The sequence below is a fragment of the Oncorhynchus nerka genome, linkage group LG9a (genome assembly GCF_034236695.1).
Source record: "Oncorhynchus nerka isolate Pitt River linkage group LG9a, Oner_Uvic_2.0, whole genome shotgun sequence".
Taxonomy (NCBI): Eukaryota; Metazoa; Chordata; class Actinopteri; order Salmoniformes; family Salmonidae; genus Oncorhynchus; species Oncorhynchus nerka.
In genome coordinates, this window is record NC_088404.1 from 30,907,574 (window position 1) to 30,930,144 (window position 22,571).

General features: G+C 41.1%; 1 protein-coding gene across 1 annotated transcript in view; it reads right to left on the reverse strand.

Moving 5' to 3' along the window:
• fbxl13 (F-box and leucine-rich repeat protein 13) overlaps positions 1 to 22,571 on the reverse strand; it is a 29,030-nt gene that overhangs the window by 2,155 nt on the left and 4,304 nt on the right. The window contains exons 5-14 of the mRNA XM_029668926.2: positions 19,644 to 19,798; positions 18,807 to 18,916; positions 17,826 to 17,930; positions 15,036 to 15,131; positions 14,688 to 14,823; positions 9,848 to 9,900; positions 4,182 to 4,282; positions 2,085 to 2,214; positions 544 to 642; positions 279 to 399 (exon numbers count right to left, since the gene is read on the reverse strand). Coding sequence (XP_029524786.2) covers positions 279 to 399; positions 544 to 642; positions 2,085 to 2,214; positions 4,182 to 4,282; positions 9,848 to 9,900; positions 14,688 to 14,823; positions 15,036 to 15,131; positions 17,826 to 17,930; positions 18,807 to 18,916; positions 19,644 to 19,798 — 1,106 coding nt within the window. The remainder of the gene's footprint in view (positions 1 to 278; positions 400 to 543; positions 643 to 2,084; positions 2,215 to 4,181; positions 4,283 to 9,847; positions 9,901 to 14,687; positions 14,824 to 15,035; positions 15,132 to 17,825; positions 17,931 to 18,806; positions 18,917 to 19,643; positions 19,799 to 22,571) is intronic.

Here is a 22,571-nt window from a genome sequence, read left to right on the forward strand (position 1 = left end):
ACTTGTGCCAGATACAGCACTGTATAAGGCCAAGAGTTAGAGGATAGCAAAAGTTTCAGGGTTGACCAACTACATGACCTGCTGGCTGCTGCATCATGGTTTGATGTCACAGACCAATCACATGAAATGAGGCCTAGCGCCTCACTCAGTTACCCGATCAGAGCTCCTGTAGACGTCACCCTGGGAACAAGACTCACCACAATGATTGTTGCCAAGACAAATAAAGAACACTAATAGATAGACATGGAACATGACACAACTCAGGCACACACACTCACCATCAACACTGAACTTGGAGAGGTTGGCCACCTCAGCGATGGCTTTGAAGGCGGAGTCTGAGAGATGGGGCGTGTCCCATAGGGAGATGGCAGACAGAGAGTGACACTTAGAGGCCAGCTCCTATTGGAAGAAACCAGACTAAGTGACAGGCAGAGGTCCATTCACTCATTAATGACAGGTAGCCAATGGAGGTTAAAAATATGGTCTTACTCCCAATCATTTTGTCCAGAGCCTAAATGAGTTGTCTGGTAGCTCCATACGTACCAGCACACAGTTGTCTGACAGAGTAGGCATGTCATTGAAGACTATCTGCTGGAGCAGAGGGCAGCCCGCTGCTATGTACCTGAAACCTTCCACTGAGATCTGCTGGGACAAAACACCACACACAGAGTACATTTGTCATGTTATGTCTTGTCCCTGTGCTTTCTCTTCTCTTCGTTTCCCCCTGCTGGTCGTATTAGGTTACTATCTCTCTCTCTCTCTATCGTTCCGTTCCTGCTCCCAGCTGTTCCCCATTCTCCTAACGACCTCGTTTACTCTCTCACACCTGTCTCCTCTTTTGCCCTCTGATTAAGTCTCTATTTCTCTCTCTTTCTGCTTCTGTCCTTGTCGGATTCTTGTTTGCTTTGCCCTTGTCCAGTCCTGTCGTAATCTGCCTCTTCATCAGATGCTGCGTGTGAGCAGGTGTCTCTGTCCTCTACGGCCCGCGCCTACCCAGAGGGACCTGCAGTCTGTTGCCGCTAGCCCTGCAATTCTCCTCTACTACTAGAAGGAGGACTCTCCTGCAAAGATAGAGGATTTATGTTTTCCCTGTTTGGACATCTCCTGTAAAGATTGAGGATTTATGTTTTCCCTGTTTGGACATTAAAAGACTGTTTCTGTTGAATCGCTGTTGGGTCCTCACTCACCTGCATAACAACATTAGAGAGTAGGTGGGTGAGAGAAAGATGGAGAGGGCCAGTGTGTACACTTTAATTTAAAACAAACAGGTTGGCTGCAGTCTCTCTCTCTCTCTTTCTCTCTCTCAATTCAATGGGCTTTATTGGCATGGGAAACGTGTTAACATTGCCAAAGCAAGTGAGGTAGATAATATACAAAAGTGAAATAAACAATAAAAATGAACAGTAAACATTTTAAAACAATAAAGACATTACAAATGTCATTATGTATATATACAGTGTAACAATGTACAAATGTTTAAAGTACACAAGGGAAAATAAATAAGCATAAATTGTTGTATTTACAATGGTGTTTGTTCTTCACTGGTTGCCCTTTTCTTGTGGCAACAGGTCACAAATATTGCTGCTGTGATGGCACACTGGTATTTCACCCAGTAGATATGGGAGTTTATCAAAATTGGGTTTGTTTTCAAATTCTTTGTGGATCTGTGTAATCTGAGGGAAATATGTGTCTCTAATATGGTCATACATTGGTTAGGAAGTGCAGCTCAGTATCCACCTCATTTTGTGGGCAGTGTGACCATTCTCTCTCTCTCTCTGCAGAGTACAAACACTCAACCAGCTGGGAGGTAGACCAACGCTGGCTCTGGTGACTGTTGCAATCTAAAACCAGTGTGTTAGCTGTAGCCACCTTCTCTCAGAGTCAGAGAGAGAGAACCTCTCTCAAATCCCAGTATCAACCTACAGACTTGTAAATGAGAGGAGCACGCGAACTAACTTCAGTACAGCAGGGTAGCAGAGGACACAGACATGTTGGAGAAGAGAGGAGCACACAAACCGATCTGGATATAGTTGAAGCAGATAGAAGAGGAGACATACAGATCAGAGAGGACCATAGGAACTGACCTGAGTGCAGCCAGAGAGGTCAAGGTGGATGAGCTTGTGGCAGCCCTTCCCTGAGGCCAGGTACTGTAAGCCTTTATCAGTGAACCTACGGCAGCATGCTAAACTCAGGAATTGCAGGTTCAGACAGCTCCTGGACAGACAGGGGGGGGGGTTTAAGATCAATATGTGAGCAGTACTGGGCAACAACTGGCTGTGTATTAGCCTCATATCCATACTGGATGTGCTTAAGGCACCTCTAAAGTTCCATGATTTGTATTGGAAAAGTAATACTAGTATTTCTAAAGCCAATGTGCACCTGCAGTCTGTTATCTGCCTGATTTCACTAGTTCAAGTCTTCTCACAATCTTCAGTTTGTGAAGGTTGGATAGTGAGGATATGAATGATTATTTGACATCTGGCCGGGTTGCAGCAGTTGAACGACCAAGGTAGGATGTCAGGAAAGGGGTTGAGAGGGTTGGTGAGACGTGAGGTTGGCAGAGTTGTCAATTGACTGTGGCATCTGATTGGGAGAATATTTTCTTTCGAAACCTAAGTTTAGACATTGTTAATCAAGAGAAATCCCACAAGAACAGCAGAGATGAAGGGTGGACAAAGAGACAGAGAGGAGGAGAGAAGGGAACTGCCATAAAGAGAGAATGGCGTGTAGGAATGTGTTGACAGCAGCAGCTGAGGGTTGAAAGTCTTTGCAATTGAACTGAAATAAGACTATTTCTCCAGGTTAATTCTCAGCCAGGTCTGTGAAGCATTTTCACACTGCTAGGTTCCAGTGATTTCTAGTCTATAAGCTACAAAGTTTTAAAAGAAAACTGAGCCTATGGAATTGCTTTCAGGTGTAACATTCTTTGGATACAAAGGATACAAATAAACATGGTCAAGGTCCTGCATGCGCTCACGCAAACATTTAGTTTCTCTATTTCTCAATCTGTTTCTCTCTCTGTTCCTCTCAGTATTTCTGTTTCATCGTGCCACATCATTCCACTACATCACTGGGATAACAGTGTTGGGTAATCCTTATGACATTATGACATGAGTAATAGCTGTGGCCTGGGATTTAAGTGACTATTTTCCATTCAGAAGAGAGAAAAAGAGAGAGGGGGAGAGACCCAATTGGTTTAGATTAGGAGATGAGAGACCCAAATGGTCTAGATTAGGAGATGAGAGACCCAAATGGTCTAGATTAGGAGATGAGAGACCCAAATGGTCTAGATTAGGAGATGAGAGACCCAAATGGTCTAGATTAGGAGATGAGAGACCCAAATGGTTTAGATTAGGAGATGAGAGACCCAAATGGTTTAGATTAGGAGATGAGAGACCCAAATGGTTTAGACTAGGAGATGAGAGAGAGAGACCCAAATGGTTTAGACTAGGAGATGAGAGAGAGAGACCCAAATGGTTTAGACTAGGAGATGAGAGAGAGAGACCCAAATGGTTTAGACTAGGAGATGAGAGAGAGAGAGACCCAAATGGTTTAGACTAGGATATGAGAGAGAGAGACCCAAATGGTTTACATTTACATTTAAGTCATTTAGCAGACGCTCTTATCCAGAGAAGATGAAATAGAGACCCAAATGGTTAAGATTAGGAGATGAGAGAGAGACCCAAATGGTTAAGATTAGGAGATGAGAGAGTGAGAGAGCAAGAGAATTAGAGAGAGACAGAATGAAAGAGACAGACAGACAGGCAAAGACAGAGATAGACACAGTACAGGCTCTGTCTGCTTGGGCCAATGGGTACTTCAGCACAGAGGGAACAATAACAGGACCTTATAATGGCTTTGCTGACAAGAGGTGGTAAAAGCAGCAACTGACATTAACCCAACAGGTGTTTGGGACATGAAACAACTGCAGCCCAAATAAGTGCTTCACAGAGTTCAAGTAACAGATACATCTCAACATCAACTGTTCAGAGACTGTGTTAATCAGGCCTTCATGGTCAAATTGTTGCAAAGAAACCACAGGACACCAATAAGAAGAAGAGACTTGCTTAGGCCAAGAAACACGAGCAATAGACATTATACCGGTCGTGTTCTACCTTGTGTTCTAATGAAATGGGAAACATTTTCCATCACTGGAGTAGCTGTGGTCTATGGGTGTTTACCTGGAGAGCTCTCTGAGAGTCCCATTGGCCACATATGAGAAGGACAGGTTCAGGTAGAGCAGAGTGGGGCAGCCTTCTAGAATCATACACACCATCTCATCCTGGTGAAGGACAACACAAGGTTACATTTTATTCATACCATCTCTGTATTTACATTTATAGTGCCTCTGGTCCTATCACATATCACACATATTATAGCATTATATGACTATATAAGCATGCATAACAGCTCATAGCACATTACAAATGAGCCCTCAAGAGTTCTTTATACGTCTCATCGACAGTGTTATCCAATCTCATCTAAAAACAAACAAGACCACTAAACAAACAATATATTTTTCATGGTACTCAGCTGTGGCCAAAGGCATGTAAAGAAAATCCCCAACAACTGCAACCACCTAGATGAGCCTGGTACCCCTTGACTTATTCCACATTTTGTTGTATTACAGCCTGATTAAATATATATATTTTTATCTCACCAATATACACGCAATACTCCATAATGACAAAAGGGAAAACATGTTTTCAGAATTGTTTTCACATTTATTGAAAATGAAATATCTAATTTATATACACGATAGTTCAAAAGTTTGGGTTCACTTAGAAATGTCCATGTTTTTGAAAGAAAAGCAATTTTGTTTACCATTAAAATAATATCAATATGATCAGAAATGCAGTGTAGATATTGTTAATGTTGTAAATGACTATTGTAGCTGGAAACGGCTGATTTTTAATGGAATATCTACATAGGCGTACAGAGCCCCCTTATCAGCAACCACCACTCCTGTGTTCCAATGGCACATTGTGTTAACTAATCCAAGTGTATCATTTTATCATTTTAAAAGGCTAACTGATCATTAGAAAACCATTTTGCAAGTATGTTAGCACAGCTGAAAACTGTTCTAATTAAAGAAGCAATAAAACTGGCCTTCTTTAGACTAGTTGAGTATCTTGAGCATCAGCATTTGTGGGTTTGATTTCAGGCTCAAAATGGCCAGAAACAAATAACTTTAGTCTGAAACTCGTCAATCAATTCTTGTTCTGAAAATCTCGTACAACGCTGTGTACTACTCCCTTCACAGAAGAGAGCAAACTGTCTCTAACCAGAATAGAAAGAGGAGTGGGAGGCCCCGGTGCACAATTGAGCAGGAGGACAAGTACATTAGTTTGAGAAACAGACGCCTCACAAGGCCTCAACTGGCAGCTTCATTAAATAGTACCTGCAAAACACCAGTCTCAACGTCAACAGTGAAGAGGCGACTCCGGGATGCTGGCCTTCTAGGCAGAGTTGCAAAGGAAAAGCCATATCTCAGACTGGCCAATAAAAATAAAAGATTAAGATGCCTTGTTGATAGTGTTGTTAAGGCAGAGCAGCTATTTATTATAGAAGACTTATCCCTATCTTAGCTACTGTTGTATCAACGTGTTTTGACCATGACAATTTAAAATCCAAGCAGGTTAGTCACAACTTGCTAAATGTTCAACACTGGAGATCCCCAGGGGTGCGTGCTCAGTCCCCTCCTGTACTCCCTGTTCACCCACGACTGCATGGCCAGGCACGACTCCAACACAATCATTAGGTTTGCAGACGACACAACAGTGGTAGGCCTAGACATCTGCTCTGGAGAATTCCTGATTCTACCTGGATTATGTTGGTCCAGGCTTCCATTAAAGAACACCCTCTGTGTTTTATTAGACAGGTAACTCTTTATCCACCATATAGCAGGGGTTGTAAAGCAATAACATATATGTTTTTCCAGCAGCAGACTACGATCAATAATGTCAAAAGCCCCAATGAAGTCTAAAAAAACAGCTCCCACAATCTTTTTTATCATCAATTTCTCTCAGCCAATCATCAGTCATTTGTGTAAGTGCTGTGCTTGTTGAATGTTCTTCCCTGTAAGCGTACTGAAAGTCTGTTGTCAATTTGTTTATTGTAAAATAGTATTATCTGGTCAAACACAATTTTTTCCTAAAGTTTACGAAGGGTTGGTAACAGGCTGATTGGTCGGCTATTTGAGCCAGTAAAGAGACCTTTTATTATTCTTGGGTAACGGCATGACTTGAGCTTCCCTCCAAGCCCGAGGTCACACACTTTCTAGTAGGCTCTGATTGAAGATATGGCAAATAGGAGTGGCAATATCGTCTGCTATTATCCTCAGTAATTTTTCATCCAAGTTGTCATAGGAATCAATACAAAACTTATTGTATGCCTTCTTATATACTATATATATGGCCTAGCCTTTGGAACAAGGCTATATATGCTTAGTTGAATACACTGAAAACAAACTTGAAGATACCAAAAACTATTTTGTCCAATCAATGTTGCTAAATATCATGTGGCTGGCCATGGTACTGATTTATGTGTGTGTGTGTGTGTGTGTGTGTGAGTGAGTGTGTGTGTGTGTGTGTGGGCGGTGGGTGCACAAGTATTATTCTTTTTTGACTCACCTTACTTGTAGACTAGTTGAACGGCAATGCCATCCTCCTCTCTTTCATGTTGGCAAAACGGTCTATGGCTCTGTCATACAGTACGCTTTTAGTTTTGTTGTCATAGGCTACCTCGCTAAAATCCTTGATAGCCTAACTTCCTAGCATGGGCAACAATGGATAAAGTAATCCCTCTCACCCCCCCTCCCCCTGAAAAGATTTAGATGCACTACTGTTCCACTGGAGGTCATAAGGTGAATGCACCAATTTGTAAGTCGCTCTGGATAAGAGCGTCTGCTAAATGACTTAAATGTAAATGTAAACAATGCACCAGGTAAGTTAGCTAGCTAATTAACGTGAGTCTAAAATGGCCAGGCTACATATTGAACTTCAATCGTCTCAGGCCAGTGGCACACCATATTCATTTATGGTTAGATCAGAATTGCTGTCATAATCATTGGCCTGTCCAGAGAATTAAGTCAAAATCACAAGTCCAAATCCCCATCTCCATCCATGGCTTAGGAAAGGGACAATTTAGCAAGCTAGTTATTGCAGGACATCAACACAAACAGACCAGAAACTAAAATTATGTTTTGCTTAGGATGTGATTTGATTGGTGTGAAGCCAAATCCAAACTGGCCTCACTTGGGGGCGTTTTGCAGCACCAGGACAACCCACAGTTGAGCTTAGCTCAATTCTTTTTTTATTTATTTTACCTTTATTTAACCAGGCAAGTCAGTTAAGAACAAATTCTTATTTTCAATGACGGCCTAGGAACAGTGGGTTAACTGCCTGTTCAGGGGCAGAACGACAGATTTGTACCTTGTCAGCTCGGGGGTTTGAACTCGCAACCTTTGGGTTACTAGTTCAACGCTCTAACCACTAGGCTACCCTGCCGCTCCGATTGGCTAATCATTTTATAATTTGTTTATCAAGGGAAGCCAAATGCTTGCTGGCATGAATCAAACGCTACGGCCACAATATGTCATACTCTTTTAGCCCAGCATCAGACACATGGGCTACACATACTGAGAGAGAGGGGCGCTGTTTACCTCGCTCGGATGATTTCTCCAGTGAAATTCAGCCACTTGCGAATTGATGGAAAATTATGAAAACACAGAAACATAAGTGATTATACAATTGTTGGTATTTATTGGTCAAATATTTGGGGAAGCGTGGCTTCCCTTGGTACCCATGAATACACACCACTGCCATAACAAAGGGGTTGAATACTTATTAACTCAAGACATTTCAGCTTTATATTTTGTATTAATTTGTCAATTTCTAAAAACAATTGCACTTTGAAATTATGGGGTATTGTGTGTAGGCCAGTGACACAACATCTCAATTTAATACATTTTAAATGCAGGCTGTAACACAAAATGTGGAAAAAGTCAAAAGGTGTGAATACTTTCTGAAGTGAAGGCACTGTATGTTGACAAAATGTTTAATGTAGAAAATTTTAATATTATTATTATTATTATTATTATAATAGGCATTTTGTTATTTAAAGAATGTTGTGTAATCAGTAGAGATGAATCGTAACTGTAAATCACAATATACGAGAAGCAACTGCACCCTCCACCTGAGCCCTGATTTCATAATCTGACTTCAACTCTCTTTATGAGTGGTGATGAACTTCAGAACAGTGTCATTCCATCACTGCTATGGAGAGAATTAATGAAAAGCATATCAACTAAAGATGAAAGGGAGATTTGGTGAATTTTTTCCTTCTGTTCTACAGTTGGGTTTTATTTCACTTCTGGAAGATAAGATAAGAGGGTAGTTTGTACCTGTGAGTAGACCTGGCCATTACTCACTTTAAAACGTCTTAGGGCTGCAATTCCATTAACGGGATCAATATGACAACAGCCAGTGAAACTGCAGGGCGCCAAATTCAAAACAACAGAAATCTCATAATTAAAATTCCTCAAACATACATGTATCTTGTACCGTTTTTAAGGTAATTTTGTTGTTAATCCCACCACAGTGTCCGATTTCAAATAGGCTTTACAGCGAAAGCACCACAAACGATTATGTTAGGTCACCACCAAGCCACAGGAAAACAGTCGTTTTTCCAGCCAAAGATAGGAGTCACAAAAAGCACAAGAGATAAAATGAATCACTAACCTTTGATGATCTTCATCAGATGACACTCATAGGACTTCATGTTACACAATACATGTATGTTTTGTTTGATAAAGTTCATGTTTATATAAATAAAATCAGAGTTTACATTGGCGCGTTATGTTCAGTAGTTCCAAAACCATCCAGTGATTTTGCATAGCCACATCAATTTTACAGAAATACTCATCATAAATGTTGTTGAAAATACAAGCGTTACACATGGAATTATAGATATACCTCTCCTGAATGCAATCGCTGTGTCAGATTTCAAAAAAGCTTTATGGAAAAAGCAAACCATGCAATAATCTGAGAACGACGCTCAGAAAAAAATATGTATCCGTCATGTTGGGAGTCAACAGAAATCAGAAATAACATTATAAATATTCCCTTACCTTTGATGATCTTCATCAGAATGCACTCCCAGGAATCCTAGTTCCACAACAAATGTTTGTTTTGTTCGATAATGTCCATTATTTATGTCCAAGTAGCTACTTTTGTTAGGGCGTTTAGTACACAAATCCAAACGCTCGTGCAGGTCCAGCTGAACGTCGGACGAAAAGTTCAAAAAGTTATATTACAGGTTGTAGAAACATTTCATACTAAGTATAGAATCAATCTTTAGGGTGTTTTTATCATAAATCTTCAATAACGTTCCAACCGGAGAATTCCATTGTCTGTAGAAAAGCCATGGAACGCAGGTCGCTCTCATGTGAAATGCGCATGACCAGGACCTGGCTCTCTGCCAGACCACTGACTCGAATAGCTCTCATCCGGCCCCACATCACAGTAGAAGCCTCATTCAAGTTTCTAAAGACGGTTGGCATCTAGTGGAAGCCTTAGGAAGTGCAACATAACCAATATCCCACTGTGTATTCGATAGGGCTGAGTTCAAAAACTACAAACCTCAGATTTCCCACTTCCTGTTTGGATTTTTTTCTCAGGTTTTTGCCTGCCATATGAGTTCTGTTATACTCAGACATCATTCAAACAGTTTTAGAAACTTCAGATTGTTTTCTATTCAAATGTACTATTAATATATTCAAATGTACTATTAATATATAAGACAAGAGGGTAGTTTGTACCCATGAGTAGACCTGGCCATTACTCACTTTAATGTTGAAACACTCTGAAAGGTTCAGCTCCTGTAGGTTTCTGCATTCACCTGGGAAAGAGAGGGATACAAAGGTACAACCTTCTTAGAACAATTTCATATAACCCTCCCACCCCTCCCCCGGCTTAGACAGGGCTTAGACTGTAGAGGGTTATTAAAGGTTTATGTCTCTGAGCATGTTTTTGTCCAGCCTCATGTTTGTGTTTCTCTGAAAATTCCCTTCAGATATGGATTACCATAATTACATCAATTTACTTAGTTGGCAAGCAGGTTAGAACTAAAACACGAGTAAGTGTGTGTACATGTGAGTTTGTGTGACAGATATGTTTTTTTAATCTCATAGGCCACGTCACGCCAACGGAATGACAAACCCCCATTCCTCCGAGGAGTCTTTTCAGTTTTTTAAAACATTTAACCTTTATTTAACTTGGCAAGTCAGTTAAGAAAAAAATCTTATTTACAATAACAACCTACCCCGGCCAAACCTGGATGACACTGGGCCAATTGTGCGCTGCCTTATGGGACCAGATGTTATACAGCCTAGATTTGAACCCGGGACTGTAGTGACGTCTCTTGCACTGAAATGCAGTGCATTAGACCGCTGCGCCACTCGACAGAGCTAGAGACATCAACTCTCTTCCCCCACTCTCACTCTAATAAACTGGCCACTGAGTGTATACAGACACACACCCCCCGTTCACGAAAATGGTGTGCTACTGCAGACAGTGAGTCACATGGCCGTGGCTTGCTATATAAAGCAGACAGATAGGCATCAAGGCATTCAGGTAGTTTCAATTGAATGTTAGAATAGGCTAATTGTATAATGCTCATCCACAGTACAGCTTTAGAAGTACTTAAAAAGGGAAGAAATTATTCATTTGACCTTACTATTGATGATAAAAATGATTTCCTCTCCCTCAGCCCGTCTGGCCTCCGTGAGTTTGACCAGTTCAACAACAGCCTGCACTTCTTCAACTATGGCGTTCTAGAATATCTCTATTTCCTGTCCCTGCTAAGGCTGGGGGGAAACCCCTGGGTCTGTAACTACAGGTGGGTAGTACTACTATTAACATTAGCTACAGTGCCTTGCGAAAGTATTCGGCCCCCTTGAACTTTGCGACATTTTGCCACATTTCAGGCTTCAAACATAAAGATATAAAACTGTATTTTTTTGTGAAGAATCAACAACAAGTGGGACACAATCATGAATTGGAACGACATTTATTGGATATTTCAAACTTTTTTAACAAATCAAAAACTGAAAAATTGGGCGTGCAAAATTATTCAGCCCCCTTAAGTTAATACTTTGTAGCGCTACCTTTTGCTCCGATTACAGCTGTAAGTCACTTGGGGTATGTCTATCTGTTTTGCACATCGAGAGACTGACATTTTTTCCCATTCCTCCTTGCAAAACAGCTCGAGCTCAGTGAGGTTGGATGGAGAGCATTTGTGAACAGCAGTTTTCAGTTCTTTCCACAGATTCTCGATTGGATTCAGGTCTGGACTTTGACTTGGCCATTCTAACACCTGGATATGTTTATTTTTGAACCATTCCATTGTAGATTTTGCTTTATGTTTTGGATCATTGTCTTGTTGGAAGACAAATCTCCGTCCCAGTCTCAGGTCTTTTGCAGACTCCATCAGGTTTTCTTCCAGAATGGTCCTGTATTTGGCTCCATCCATCTTCCCATCAATTTTAACCATCTTCCCTGTCCCTGCTGAAGAAAAGCAGGCCCAAACCATGATGCTACCACCACCATGTTTGACAGTGGGGATGGTGTGTTCAGGGTGATGAGCTGTGTTGCTTTTACGCCAAACATAACGTTTTGCATTGTTGCCGAAAAGTTCAATTTTGGTTTCATCTGACCAGAGCACCTTCTTCCACATGTTTGGTGTGTCTCCCAGGTGGCTTGTGGCAAACTTTAAACGACACTTTTTATGGATATCTTTAAGAAATGGCTTTCTTCTTGCCACTCTTCCATAAAGGCCAGATTTGTGCAATATACAACTGATTGTTGTCCTATGGACAGAGTCTCCCACCTCAGCTGTAGATCTCTGCAGTTCATCCAGAGTGATCATGGGCCTCTTGGCTGCATCTCTGATCAGTCTTCTCCTTGTATGAGCTGAAAGTTTAGAGGGACGGCCAGGTCTTGGTAGATTTGCAGTGGTCTGATACTCCTTCCATTTCAATATTATCGCTTGCACAGTGCTCCTTGGGATGTTTAAAGCTTGGGAAATCTTTTTGTATCCAAATCCGGCTTTAAACTTCTTCACAACAGTATCTTGGACCTGCCTGGTGTGTTCCTTGTTCTTCATGATGCTCTCTGCGCTTTTAACGGACCTCTGAGACTATCACAGTGCAGGTGCATTTATACGGAGACTTGATTACACACAGGTGGATTGTATTTATCATCATTAGTCATTTAGGTCAACATTGGATCATTCAGAGATCCTCACTGAACTTCTGGAGAGTTTGCTGCACTGAAAGTAAAGGGGCTGAATAATTTTGCACGCCCAATTTTTCAGTTTTTGATTTGTTAAAAAAGTTTGAAATATCCAATAAATGTCGTTCCACTTCATGATTGTGTCCCACTTGTTGTTGATTCTTCACAAAAAAATACAGTTTTATATCTTTATGTTTGAAACCTGAAATGTGGCAAAAGGTCGCAAAGTTCAAGGGGGCCGAATACTTTCGCAAGGCACTGTAAATACTAACCCATTATGGGTACATTGCATTTGACCATTCAATGTGTCAATGTTTCAAAATCCCCCGTCTCTCGTAAATAAACCATGAAATAAATAAATCAACATTCCAGCATCCACTACCTGGTGTACTGGCTACGTCTGCACCCAGGGGTGACCCACTCTGGCCTGCTGTGCCACCCCCCTTCCAAGCTTGGAGGAAAGAGTGTGGAGGACTACGTCCACTCCTACAACAGAGCCTGCGGCCAGACAGAACACAATCAGACACAATACGGCCCGAAAGATTACGGCCAGACAGATCCGGAGTTGTGGAACACTGCTATGGTGTTGCAGGGGGAGCTAGAGGAGGAGGAGGTGGAGCCGGCACATCTGAAAGGACTGCCGAAATACTGTATCACTAGATTGAATTAAACAACCACCGAAGGATGGAATGACTGACATCTTAAACATCTTTAAAGAGCGACTGCCTTTAAAAAGCAATGAATCCCTTTGAAAATTACATTGATATGAATCAGAAACAGTTATTCTAGTGTCAAACGTGACTACAAAGTGTAAATAGGAACATTTTGGTCATAAAGTCTTGTCGAAAACGGAGTTTAGGAAATCCAAGCGTTATAACAGGTAAAGTTAGTTTGGGTTTTGATTTGACAATGTCCATTTGTCTACTAACATGGGGTGAACAACTGTGGTGATTGCTCTCTATCCAATATAATAGACAGACCTGCTCAGCAGTGCCGACTGTTTACATAAGACAACATGTCCTGCATTGTTTTACTTGAGAAATACTGCACCAAACACCTTAGTTACAGTTGGAAGTTTACATACACCTTAGCCAAATACATTTAAACTCAGTTTTTCACAATTCCTGACATTTAATCCTAGTAAAAAGTCCCTGTCTTAGGTCAGTTAGGATCACCACTTTATTTTAAGAATGTGAAATGTCAGAATAATAGTAGAGAATTATTTATTTCTTTCATCACATTCCCAGTGGGTCAGAAGATTACATACACTCAATTAGTATTTGGTAGCATTGCCTTTAAATTGTTTAACTTGTGTGAAATGTTTTGGGTAGCCTTCCACAAGCTTCCCACAATAAGTTGGGTGAATTTTGGCCCATTCCTCCTGACAGAGCTGGTGTAACTGAATCAGGTTTATAATCCTCCTTGCTCGCACACACTTTTTCAGTTCTGCCCACACATTTTCTATGGGATTGAGGTCAGGGCTTTGTGATGGCCACTCCAATACCTTGACTTTGTTGTCCTTAAGCCATTTTGCCACAACTTGAAAGTATGCTTTGGGTAATTGTTCATTTGGAAGACCCATTTGCGACCAAGCTTTAATTTTCTGACTGATGTCTTGAGATGTTGCTTCAATATATCCATATAGTTTTAATGCCTCATGATGCCATCTATTTTGTGAAGTGAACCAGTCCCTCCTGCAGCAAAGCAGCCCCGGCTTGCAAGCCTCCCCATTTTTCCTCCAAACATAACGATAGTCATTATGGCCAAACAGTTATATATATATATATTTTTTTATGACTCCAATCTAAGTGTATGCAAACTTCCGACTTCAACTGTAGATGTAAAATTGCGCAACTAAAACATCCTCGGCAAAAACATCTAAATTATTTTCAGATTTTTGAGAGTTATCTTACATTCATTCTGGGGATTTTGAAGAAGTGAAATAGGGGTTGGTGGAATAACATAATTAACCAAACACGGAATCGGGCTGGAAACACCTCCAAGACTGAAATTCTGTTTTTCTAATGAGCAACAGAAAAACACATGTGCCAATCAGTGTGTTCAGTGGCTCTTTAAATACTTTTTAGTCTTATTTTATAGATAATTTAAATTTAGTCTGTATCAGATGGTGAAACTAACTTTGTTTTAATATTGTTGTTCCTGCTTTGTCAGTGTGGTCTCAATCAGATGATTTAGAGATGACAGAAATGTTATATTGGTAGAGTCATTTGAATGTACATGTAGCTGGGAAATGAAACACAATCACATTTACGTAATTGTGCATTTTTATTGTATGTGTGTTAGTGTGTGTGCATACGCTTCCATGCAGGTATGTAATCTTTACACCCATGCGTGTGTGTGTATGTCTGTGTGTGTGTGTATGCTAGTACTCACTGATACATTTGAAGCTTGGCCACTGTAGAGAGGTGCAGCCACGCATGTTAAGGTGAACTACAAATGGCCGGTACTTCTGTAGAATCTGTTCCACGATGCGGTCTGTGATCCAGTCCCTCTCCACAGAGAAACTGATCTGTCATTCAGAGACAAACGTTGGAGGAAACATTACAGGACACATCTGGACTCAACAGGTAAAAAGGGATATATTAGACCTGAAAGCACCGTGGAACATGCTGTAGACATAAGAGTTAAATCACTGACAACAATTAGTTAATGTTACATTAAATGTTTATGGTAATTTCAGTACCTGTCATTGTGGTGTGTGTGAGTGTGTGCTATACTGACCCGACTCCACAGTGAGCAGGTCTGAGCGATGGCTTTCCAGGTCCGACACACTTCTGCACATTTCAGCAGGTCTCCTACGTCTAGTCTCTGGAAGACCTGACCAAACAGAATACTATGATGGAACAGTTGTCACCAACCCAACCCTGCACAGGTTGAATGAAGATAGAGATATTTTTACGACCTAGCTTGTAGCTCTCCAGGACCTGCGTTAGTGACCACTGCCATAGCAACTGTTCAGTCAATCTGGTGTTTAAAGATGTTATGCATGGGTGCATCTGAAAGTATACCCTATTTCCCAACAAATTAACTACAAGGCTATTGGGTGTCATTTCAGAACCATGTCAAATTTGACCAAAATATCTGATGACACATCTCCCACTTTTCATTCGCAACACAACACTTCAACATAGGCCTTGATTTACTGCAAGTCAATTCAAACGTTTCACCCATACCGTTTATGCCCTTTGCAATGCGATTGTGAGTTCTGAATCTATTTCATAAGAAGAAAACACTGCAGAACAATCTCTCTGCCCCCATTCCTCTTGCCTTTTTCCCACAATTATTTTGATTTTACCTTTACAAACAGACAAAAAAATACTGAATGTCAACAAAGCATTTAGGAGCTGTGCTCCTTTCCGAAACATAGTCATGTCCCATTAATATTTCTTGGGCAAGATTTTTGATAAAAACAGCATAGTAATCACTGCCAAGAAATAAGCCATAACTGCTAGATGCCTACAGGGGTGGTCCCAGACAAAACAGTCCTGTATAGCATATAATAGGCTCACTTTTTCTATATAGGAACCATATCCTAGCATTTCCCCTCACACTAAACATGAACCCCTGCTGATTACAAAACCCCCGCTGCCACTCCAAACAAGTCTTGCTTGGCCAGAAGACAAAATATACAGGGGAACATGTTTTTATTGAGTAACAACTCTCAGAAATGGGTCCAATAACACTATCATCCAGAGGGAGAGAGAGTCATTCGAAAACACACACACAACTGCAATGGCAACCGATAATAGAGCATAATAGATTGTAAAGTTCCAATGCAGCCATTTTTAGCTCGATATCAAATCAATTCGAGGTAACAATTAAGTTACCCCTTTTCTTAGCAAAGAGCAATTTTTCAAGCAAGAATTTTGCTAGGACTGTCTGGGAGTGGTCTGAGTAGGGAGGGGGAAACTGAAAACTAGCTGTTAGTGGCAGAGAGGTTTGGAACTCTCTTTCTTATTAGTCTATTATCTAATATTCCGCCTGGTGATGTCACCAGGCAGGCCAAAACTCCATCCCACCAAAACAGGCAGAAATTTCAGGCAGTCTTTTCAAACAGCTCTTACACTAAAATAGCAGTATCATAATTTTCAAAATGTCACAATATTAGTCCAACCTCAGTGTGCAAACATCAAACACAGGTAAATCAAGTTTGACTGCACTGGGCCTTTAACGAAACCTTTCGAACATGTTTGCCCATTCTAGAAGTGGTCAGAAAGTGACGTTTTGGACCTGAAAGCCTAAACATTCAGGAGTAGAGGTGCTCAAAATTTACCCATTTTGCATACCCCACCCTACCATGAGACTTCCATGTCTTTATCACTGAAAAATATAAAGGGTTGAGTTTGATACCATTTGAAAGCTTACAAACAGGGTTGTTAAGCTATTTAGTAATTTATTTAATTTGTATTTATTTTTTATTTATAAAAATGAAGTAATTTCTTAACCTTTAACATAAATTCTCTTAACACGGGTAAACTCAGATCTTTTTTTTCATTTACACATATGTTGGAGTATAGACCCTATTTTACATTGTCTGAAGTGTTTGTGTTGTGCTCATCATTGGTTGAAACACAGCATTCTCTTGAATACAGGGTGGGTGTCATTTCAATCATAGAAGCTAAATTCATAGAATGGACCTATCCCTTCAGACCACTGCAATTTAGCTGGTACACCATTGGAGAAAGAATGTTGTGTACATGTTTTGTTCAAGTAGAAATGCATCTACAGTATAACATGCTCTGTTCTATCCTGTATTTCTATATGATATTATGACATGTAGTGGCACTTTTGGGTACTTTAGATTACCACAGGTGTCTGTAATTACCTTTGACTCACTGCTCAGCTATAATTAAAATATATTTGGTAGTGTGCAGAGACTTTTTCCTGTTTCTCCAGTTTTGTCTTTTGCCTACAGCACCGTCACAAATCAGTTTTGGGTGTGCGGTAGATTCTGCCTATCAGCTCGTACACCACTGATATTTAAATGTAAGTTTAAATTACTACCAGAAAGATGGCCGCCAGTCAACTTGAATGGGAATGTCTATTCTTTTATCTATACTTTTATGATTTCAATAAGTTTCCTATGGAAGACTGACAGTTGAATTCAAAAACAATGTGTATTCCCATTCAAGTCCACATTCTCTGATGTGTGGACCTTCAACCATCTTTGTGGTTCTACCATGGACAAACATGTAGGGAAGGTTTCGTTCAAATCAAAAGGGGTGCAGTCAGAAAGTGACTGAAATCATATGGAATGACCCTCATGTGGCCTTAGAAGGGACAAGGACTGGGGTCATCATAAGTCATGATGCATGCAATAGAGGTGACCTCAGGGTTAACTGCCCATGAAGGCTAGGAATCTTCACAAAGAATTAATCTGACAGTTAAAAAATAAAACTCAGGATACCTGGGGTGAACATGTGACTCATAAGAATGTAGGGTGAGAAAGAAAGAAGAGGAGGCAAGTTTAGCGAGTGAGCATGAGGAAGACAGTAAGAGCGAGAGGAGTACCTTTATTGAGAGCTTGCAAGGTAGCAGTGAGAGTCCGTCATGTCCCTCTCCAATGGCAACGTCAGAGTCCTTACTGCTCATCTCCAACAGACCATTCTCCAGTCTCTGACAACACACACATTACATTGTCTATATGAATGCAGCTGCAACTGTATTGAAGCCATGGGATGCAGTTTATTATAGCACACTACGCTTTATTACGGGCGATAGGTTCAGTACACATCACTGCATTCTGTATCAGAAAGTAGACTGGCCCTCTCTGAAGTCTCGTAGACCAATGCATTGCACTCTTGTTTGTTTATCAAGTCCTCCTGTTTGAACTTCCGCCGTACCTTACCTTGTTAATTTATATATGCAAGAGATACCAGACCCGGTCTCAGGGATAGCTAACTCTGGTAGATCTGCTTTTAGTTATTTTGCACCTTATGTGTGGAATGATCTACAAATAGGAATAATTGTACCCTCTAAGGCTGTTAGGAGACCATTTTACTGAAGAAGGTGTTGTTTTTTATGCTTGTGTTTTGCTTTTCATGTATTGAGCATAATAATGTGTATTTGAATGTTAATATTAATGTGTAATTTAATGGGTATATTGTATTTTGATGTGTATTGTTGTTGTGCTAAACAGGGCTCTGGAAAAGAGACCTTGGTCTCAGCACTGACACCAAGTCAAAATAAAGGTTACATTTTAAAAATCTAATTATTACTTGGTATACCGTAAAGTCAATCACCACCTTCCGGAGACACCTGAAACCCCACCTCTTTAAGGAATACCTAGGATAGGATAAAGTAATCCTTCTCACCCCCCCCCCCCCCTTAAAAGATTTAGATGCACTATTGTAAAGTGGCTGTTCCACTGGATGTCATAAGGTGAATGCACCAATTTGTAAGTCGCTCTGGATAAGAGCGTCTGCTAAATGACTTAAATGTAAATGTAATGTAAATGTAAATACTAATCAGATGAATCTTGTCTAGTCATACCTCAAAGTACTCCTTTGTCCGTTTTGAGTCCTGCACCACATAGCGCCAAGCACCTATGACAATCTTACAGTGGATAGCATTCCACACTCGCTGGATCTTCTTCATGGCATCTAAGAGGAAAACACACAAGCATTATACATGTCCTGCATGAAAATGTGAATAATATACTGTCGAAAAATGATATATTTGTGGGAAAAACTTTTCTGTAGAAACATGGATGTTGCAATTGTATTTTATGCCAACACTTTAACACAGTAAGCATAACTGAGTCACTGACACCCAAGGGAAAAATGATCTGTATACAGTCATTCATAATGCAAAACATCCTGACAGTTTTTTAAAAGACAACAGTCATGATACAGAGTACTATAAATAGTCATAGTTAGTCAAAGCATAAATCAGTTAAACTAACAGCAGAGACTAGTCTGGATATATAGTATTAGCTAATGACTTTCAGCTGACCCACTTAACATAACTGACCAAAAACAAGCCATGCTGTTTTCAGAACTATGTTCTCATACTGTATTCTGAAGCTTTGCAAAAGTCAGGTGATTCACATGGATACTAAAGCATAACTTAGTTTTTTTTTTTCTGTACTGAAGCACATGAATGAACTGAGGTCAGACAAGTAATGCTCTGACAGTAATGCATAAATATGCATTAGAGTCATAGATAGGCCTATAGTTTGGTAAACTATTTTAACCAACATTTAAATATATTTTAAGGTGCCAAAATGGCACCCATTAATATTCCAGATGCTTAAACTGTACTTTCCCTACAGTAACTCTTTAGGCTATATCAATGACTCTGCAACACATGCCAATAGTAGTTGCCTACCGTTCTGCCTTCTCTTGCAGACCTGTACCCACTCCACCCACTTGCAGAGTGCGACCCTCAGGCCCCTCTGTATGTAGTGCCTCTCAGCTGTCTCCATCTTCAGCGTCAACTCCCTGGCCTCCTTCTGCTTATTCCAGATGAACCCTTTCCACGCCCTGCCGGCGCCCACAAAACACAACCATCATTAATTCAGTGAGCTGGCAGGTAGGACTGATCCTGTACACCTTCATTCATTCAGCAGGGCAGAACATGAACCAAGGACGTTTTCATTCAATAGGGGTAAGAATAGACCTACGGTATATGTGCCTCAGTTATATCTTGTTGAATTGAAGTCTTTGATTGTTCTATACAGTATATTTATATCTGCAACACCTTAAAAGGTTTCACTTCCTCAATGAGCTATTCCCCCCAGATAATCAGCTATTCAGAAAGCAGCATATGTTTCCTAGACAAAAGCTGTCAGTGATACTAGATACTGATATCATCCTCCCAGGGCCTGTACTACCTGCAACAGTAGGACGTGAAAGGAAATACAGAGTACAGTGTCCCAGCTAACCCCCCAGCTTGTTCACCACACAGTTTGTTCATCACACATCTTAAGTTATTGGCCACCACTCTTCATAGACAAAAGTGTGTGTTAATAAAATTAGAATTATTAACTGTCAACTGCATTGTAGGCCTATTTTTTAAACAGTATCTAAGCTTCATATTGATGTCTAAGCTGATGATTTACTTTGGAACTGACTAATCAATTGGAAGAGTGGTGTTCTATTGGTGCTTTCAAGACAACTGAGAACTCCCCCCAAAAAACGAGGTCATATCATGACATCAGTGATCTTCAGGAAAATGCCAAATGTGTTCCCAGTTTAATTTAGTCAATGAGGTCAATGAGAGAATGCCGAATTTGATCAATAAAAAAATGGAATTGCTAATTTGCTACTTGAGGCTTATTTGATAAAATAGAAGCTTCGTAGTGGTTAGGTTTTTTACAAAAGCACTGATATAAGTGGACGCACGTGGCTTTTCTGAAACTTTGAAAAAAACGACTTTATAATCAGACTTGTGCCTGTTTTTAACACACGGAAAAAATTGTGGACAGATGTGTTGTTCACACAAATCAAATCAAATTTAATTTGTCACATGCCGAATGCAACAGTGAAATGCTTACTTACAAGCCCTTAACCAAAATGCAGTTTTAAGAAAATCACCCCCAAAAAAGTAAGAGATAAGAATAACAAATAATTAAAGAGCAGCAGTAAATAACTATAGGAGGGCTATATTTTTTTTTCAGTTTTTTTTTTTAACCTTTATTTAACCAGGCAAGTCAGTTAAGATCACATTCTTATTTTCAATGATGTCCTGGGAACAGTGGGTTAACTGCCTGTTCAGGGGCAGAACGACAGATTTGTCAGCTCGGGGGTTTGTCAGCTCGGGGGTTTGAACTCACAACCTTCCGGTTATTAGTCCAACGGTCTAACCACTAGGCTACCCTGCCGCCCCGGCACAGAGTCAATGTGCGGGGGCACCGTTGTCGAGGTAATTGGGGTAATTATGTACATGTCGGTAGAGTAATCAGTGGCTATACAAAGACAATAACAGAGAGTGGCAGCAGCGTGGGGGGAAGGGGGGGCAATTCAAATAGTCTGGGTAGCCATTTGACTAGATGTTCAGGAGTCTTATGGCTTGGGGGTAGAAGATGTTTAGAAGCCTCTTGGACCTAGACTTGGTGCTCTGGTACCGCTTGCCGTGCAGTAGCAGAGAGAAAAGTCTATTAATACGGTGGCTGGAGTCTTTGACAATATTTAGGGCCTTCCTCTGACACCGCCTGGTTTAGAGGTCCTGGATGGCAGGAAGCTTGGCCCAGTGATGTACTGGGCCGTACGCACTACCCTCTGTAGTGCCTTGCGGTCGGAGTCCGAGCAGATGCCATACCAGGCAGTGATGCAACCATGCTCTCGATGGTGCAGCTGTAGAATCTTTTGAGGATCTGAGGACCCATGCCAAATCTTTTCAGTCTCCTGAGGGGGAATAGGCTTTGTCAGGCCCTCTTCACGACTGTCTTAGTGTGTTTGGACCATGATAGTTTGTTGGTGATGTAGACACCAAGGAACTTGAAGCTCTCAACCTACTTCACTGCAGCCCCGTCGATGAGAATGGGGGCGTGCTGGGTCCTCCTTTTCCTGTAGTCCACAATCATATCCTTTGTCTTGATCACGTTGAGGGTGAAGTTAATATCCTGGCACCACACGGCCAGGTCTCTGACCTCCTCCCATATAGGCTGTCTCATCGTTGTTGGTGATCAGGCCTACTACCACTGTTGTGACATCGGCAAACTTGAAGACGGTGTTGGAGTCGTGCCTGCCATGCAGTCATGAGTGAACAGGGAGTTCAAGAGGGGACTGAGCACGCACCCCTGAGGGGCCCCTGTGTTGAGGATCAGCGAGGCGGATGTGTTGTTACCTACCCTTACCATCTGGGGGCGGCCCGTCAGGAAGTCCAGGATCCAGTCGCAGAGGGAGGTGTTTAGACCCAGGGTCCTTAGCTTTGAGGGAGCTATGGTGTTGAACGCTGAGCTGTAGTCAATGAATAACATTCTAACATAGGTGTTCCTTTTGTCCAGGTGGGAAAGGGCAGTGTTGAGTGCAATAGAGATTGCATCATCTGTGGATCTGTTGGGGCGGTATGCAAATTGGAGTGGGTCAATGGTTTCGGGGATAGTGTTGTTGTGAGCCATGACCAGCCTTTCAAAGCACTTCATGGCTAGTTGGCTACAGACGTGAGTGCTACGGGTCGGTAGTCATTTAGGCAGGTTACCTTAGTGTTCTTAGGCACAGGGACTATGGTGGTCTGCTTGAAACATGTTGGTATTACAGACTCAGTCAGAGACAGGTTGAAAATGTCAGTGAAGACATTTGCCAGTTGGTCATC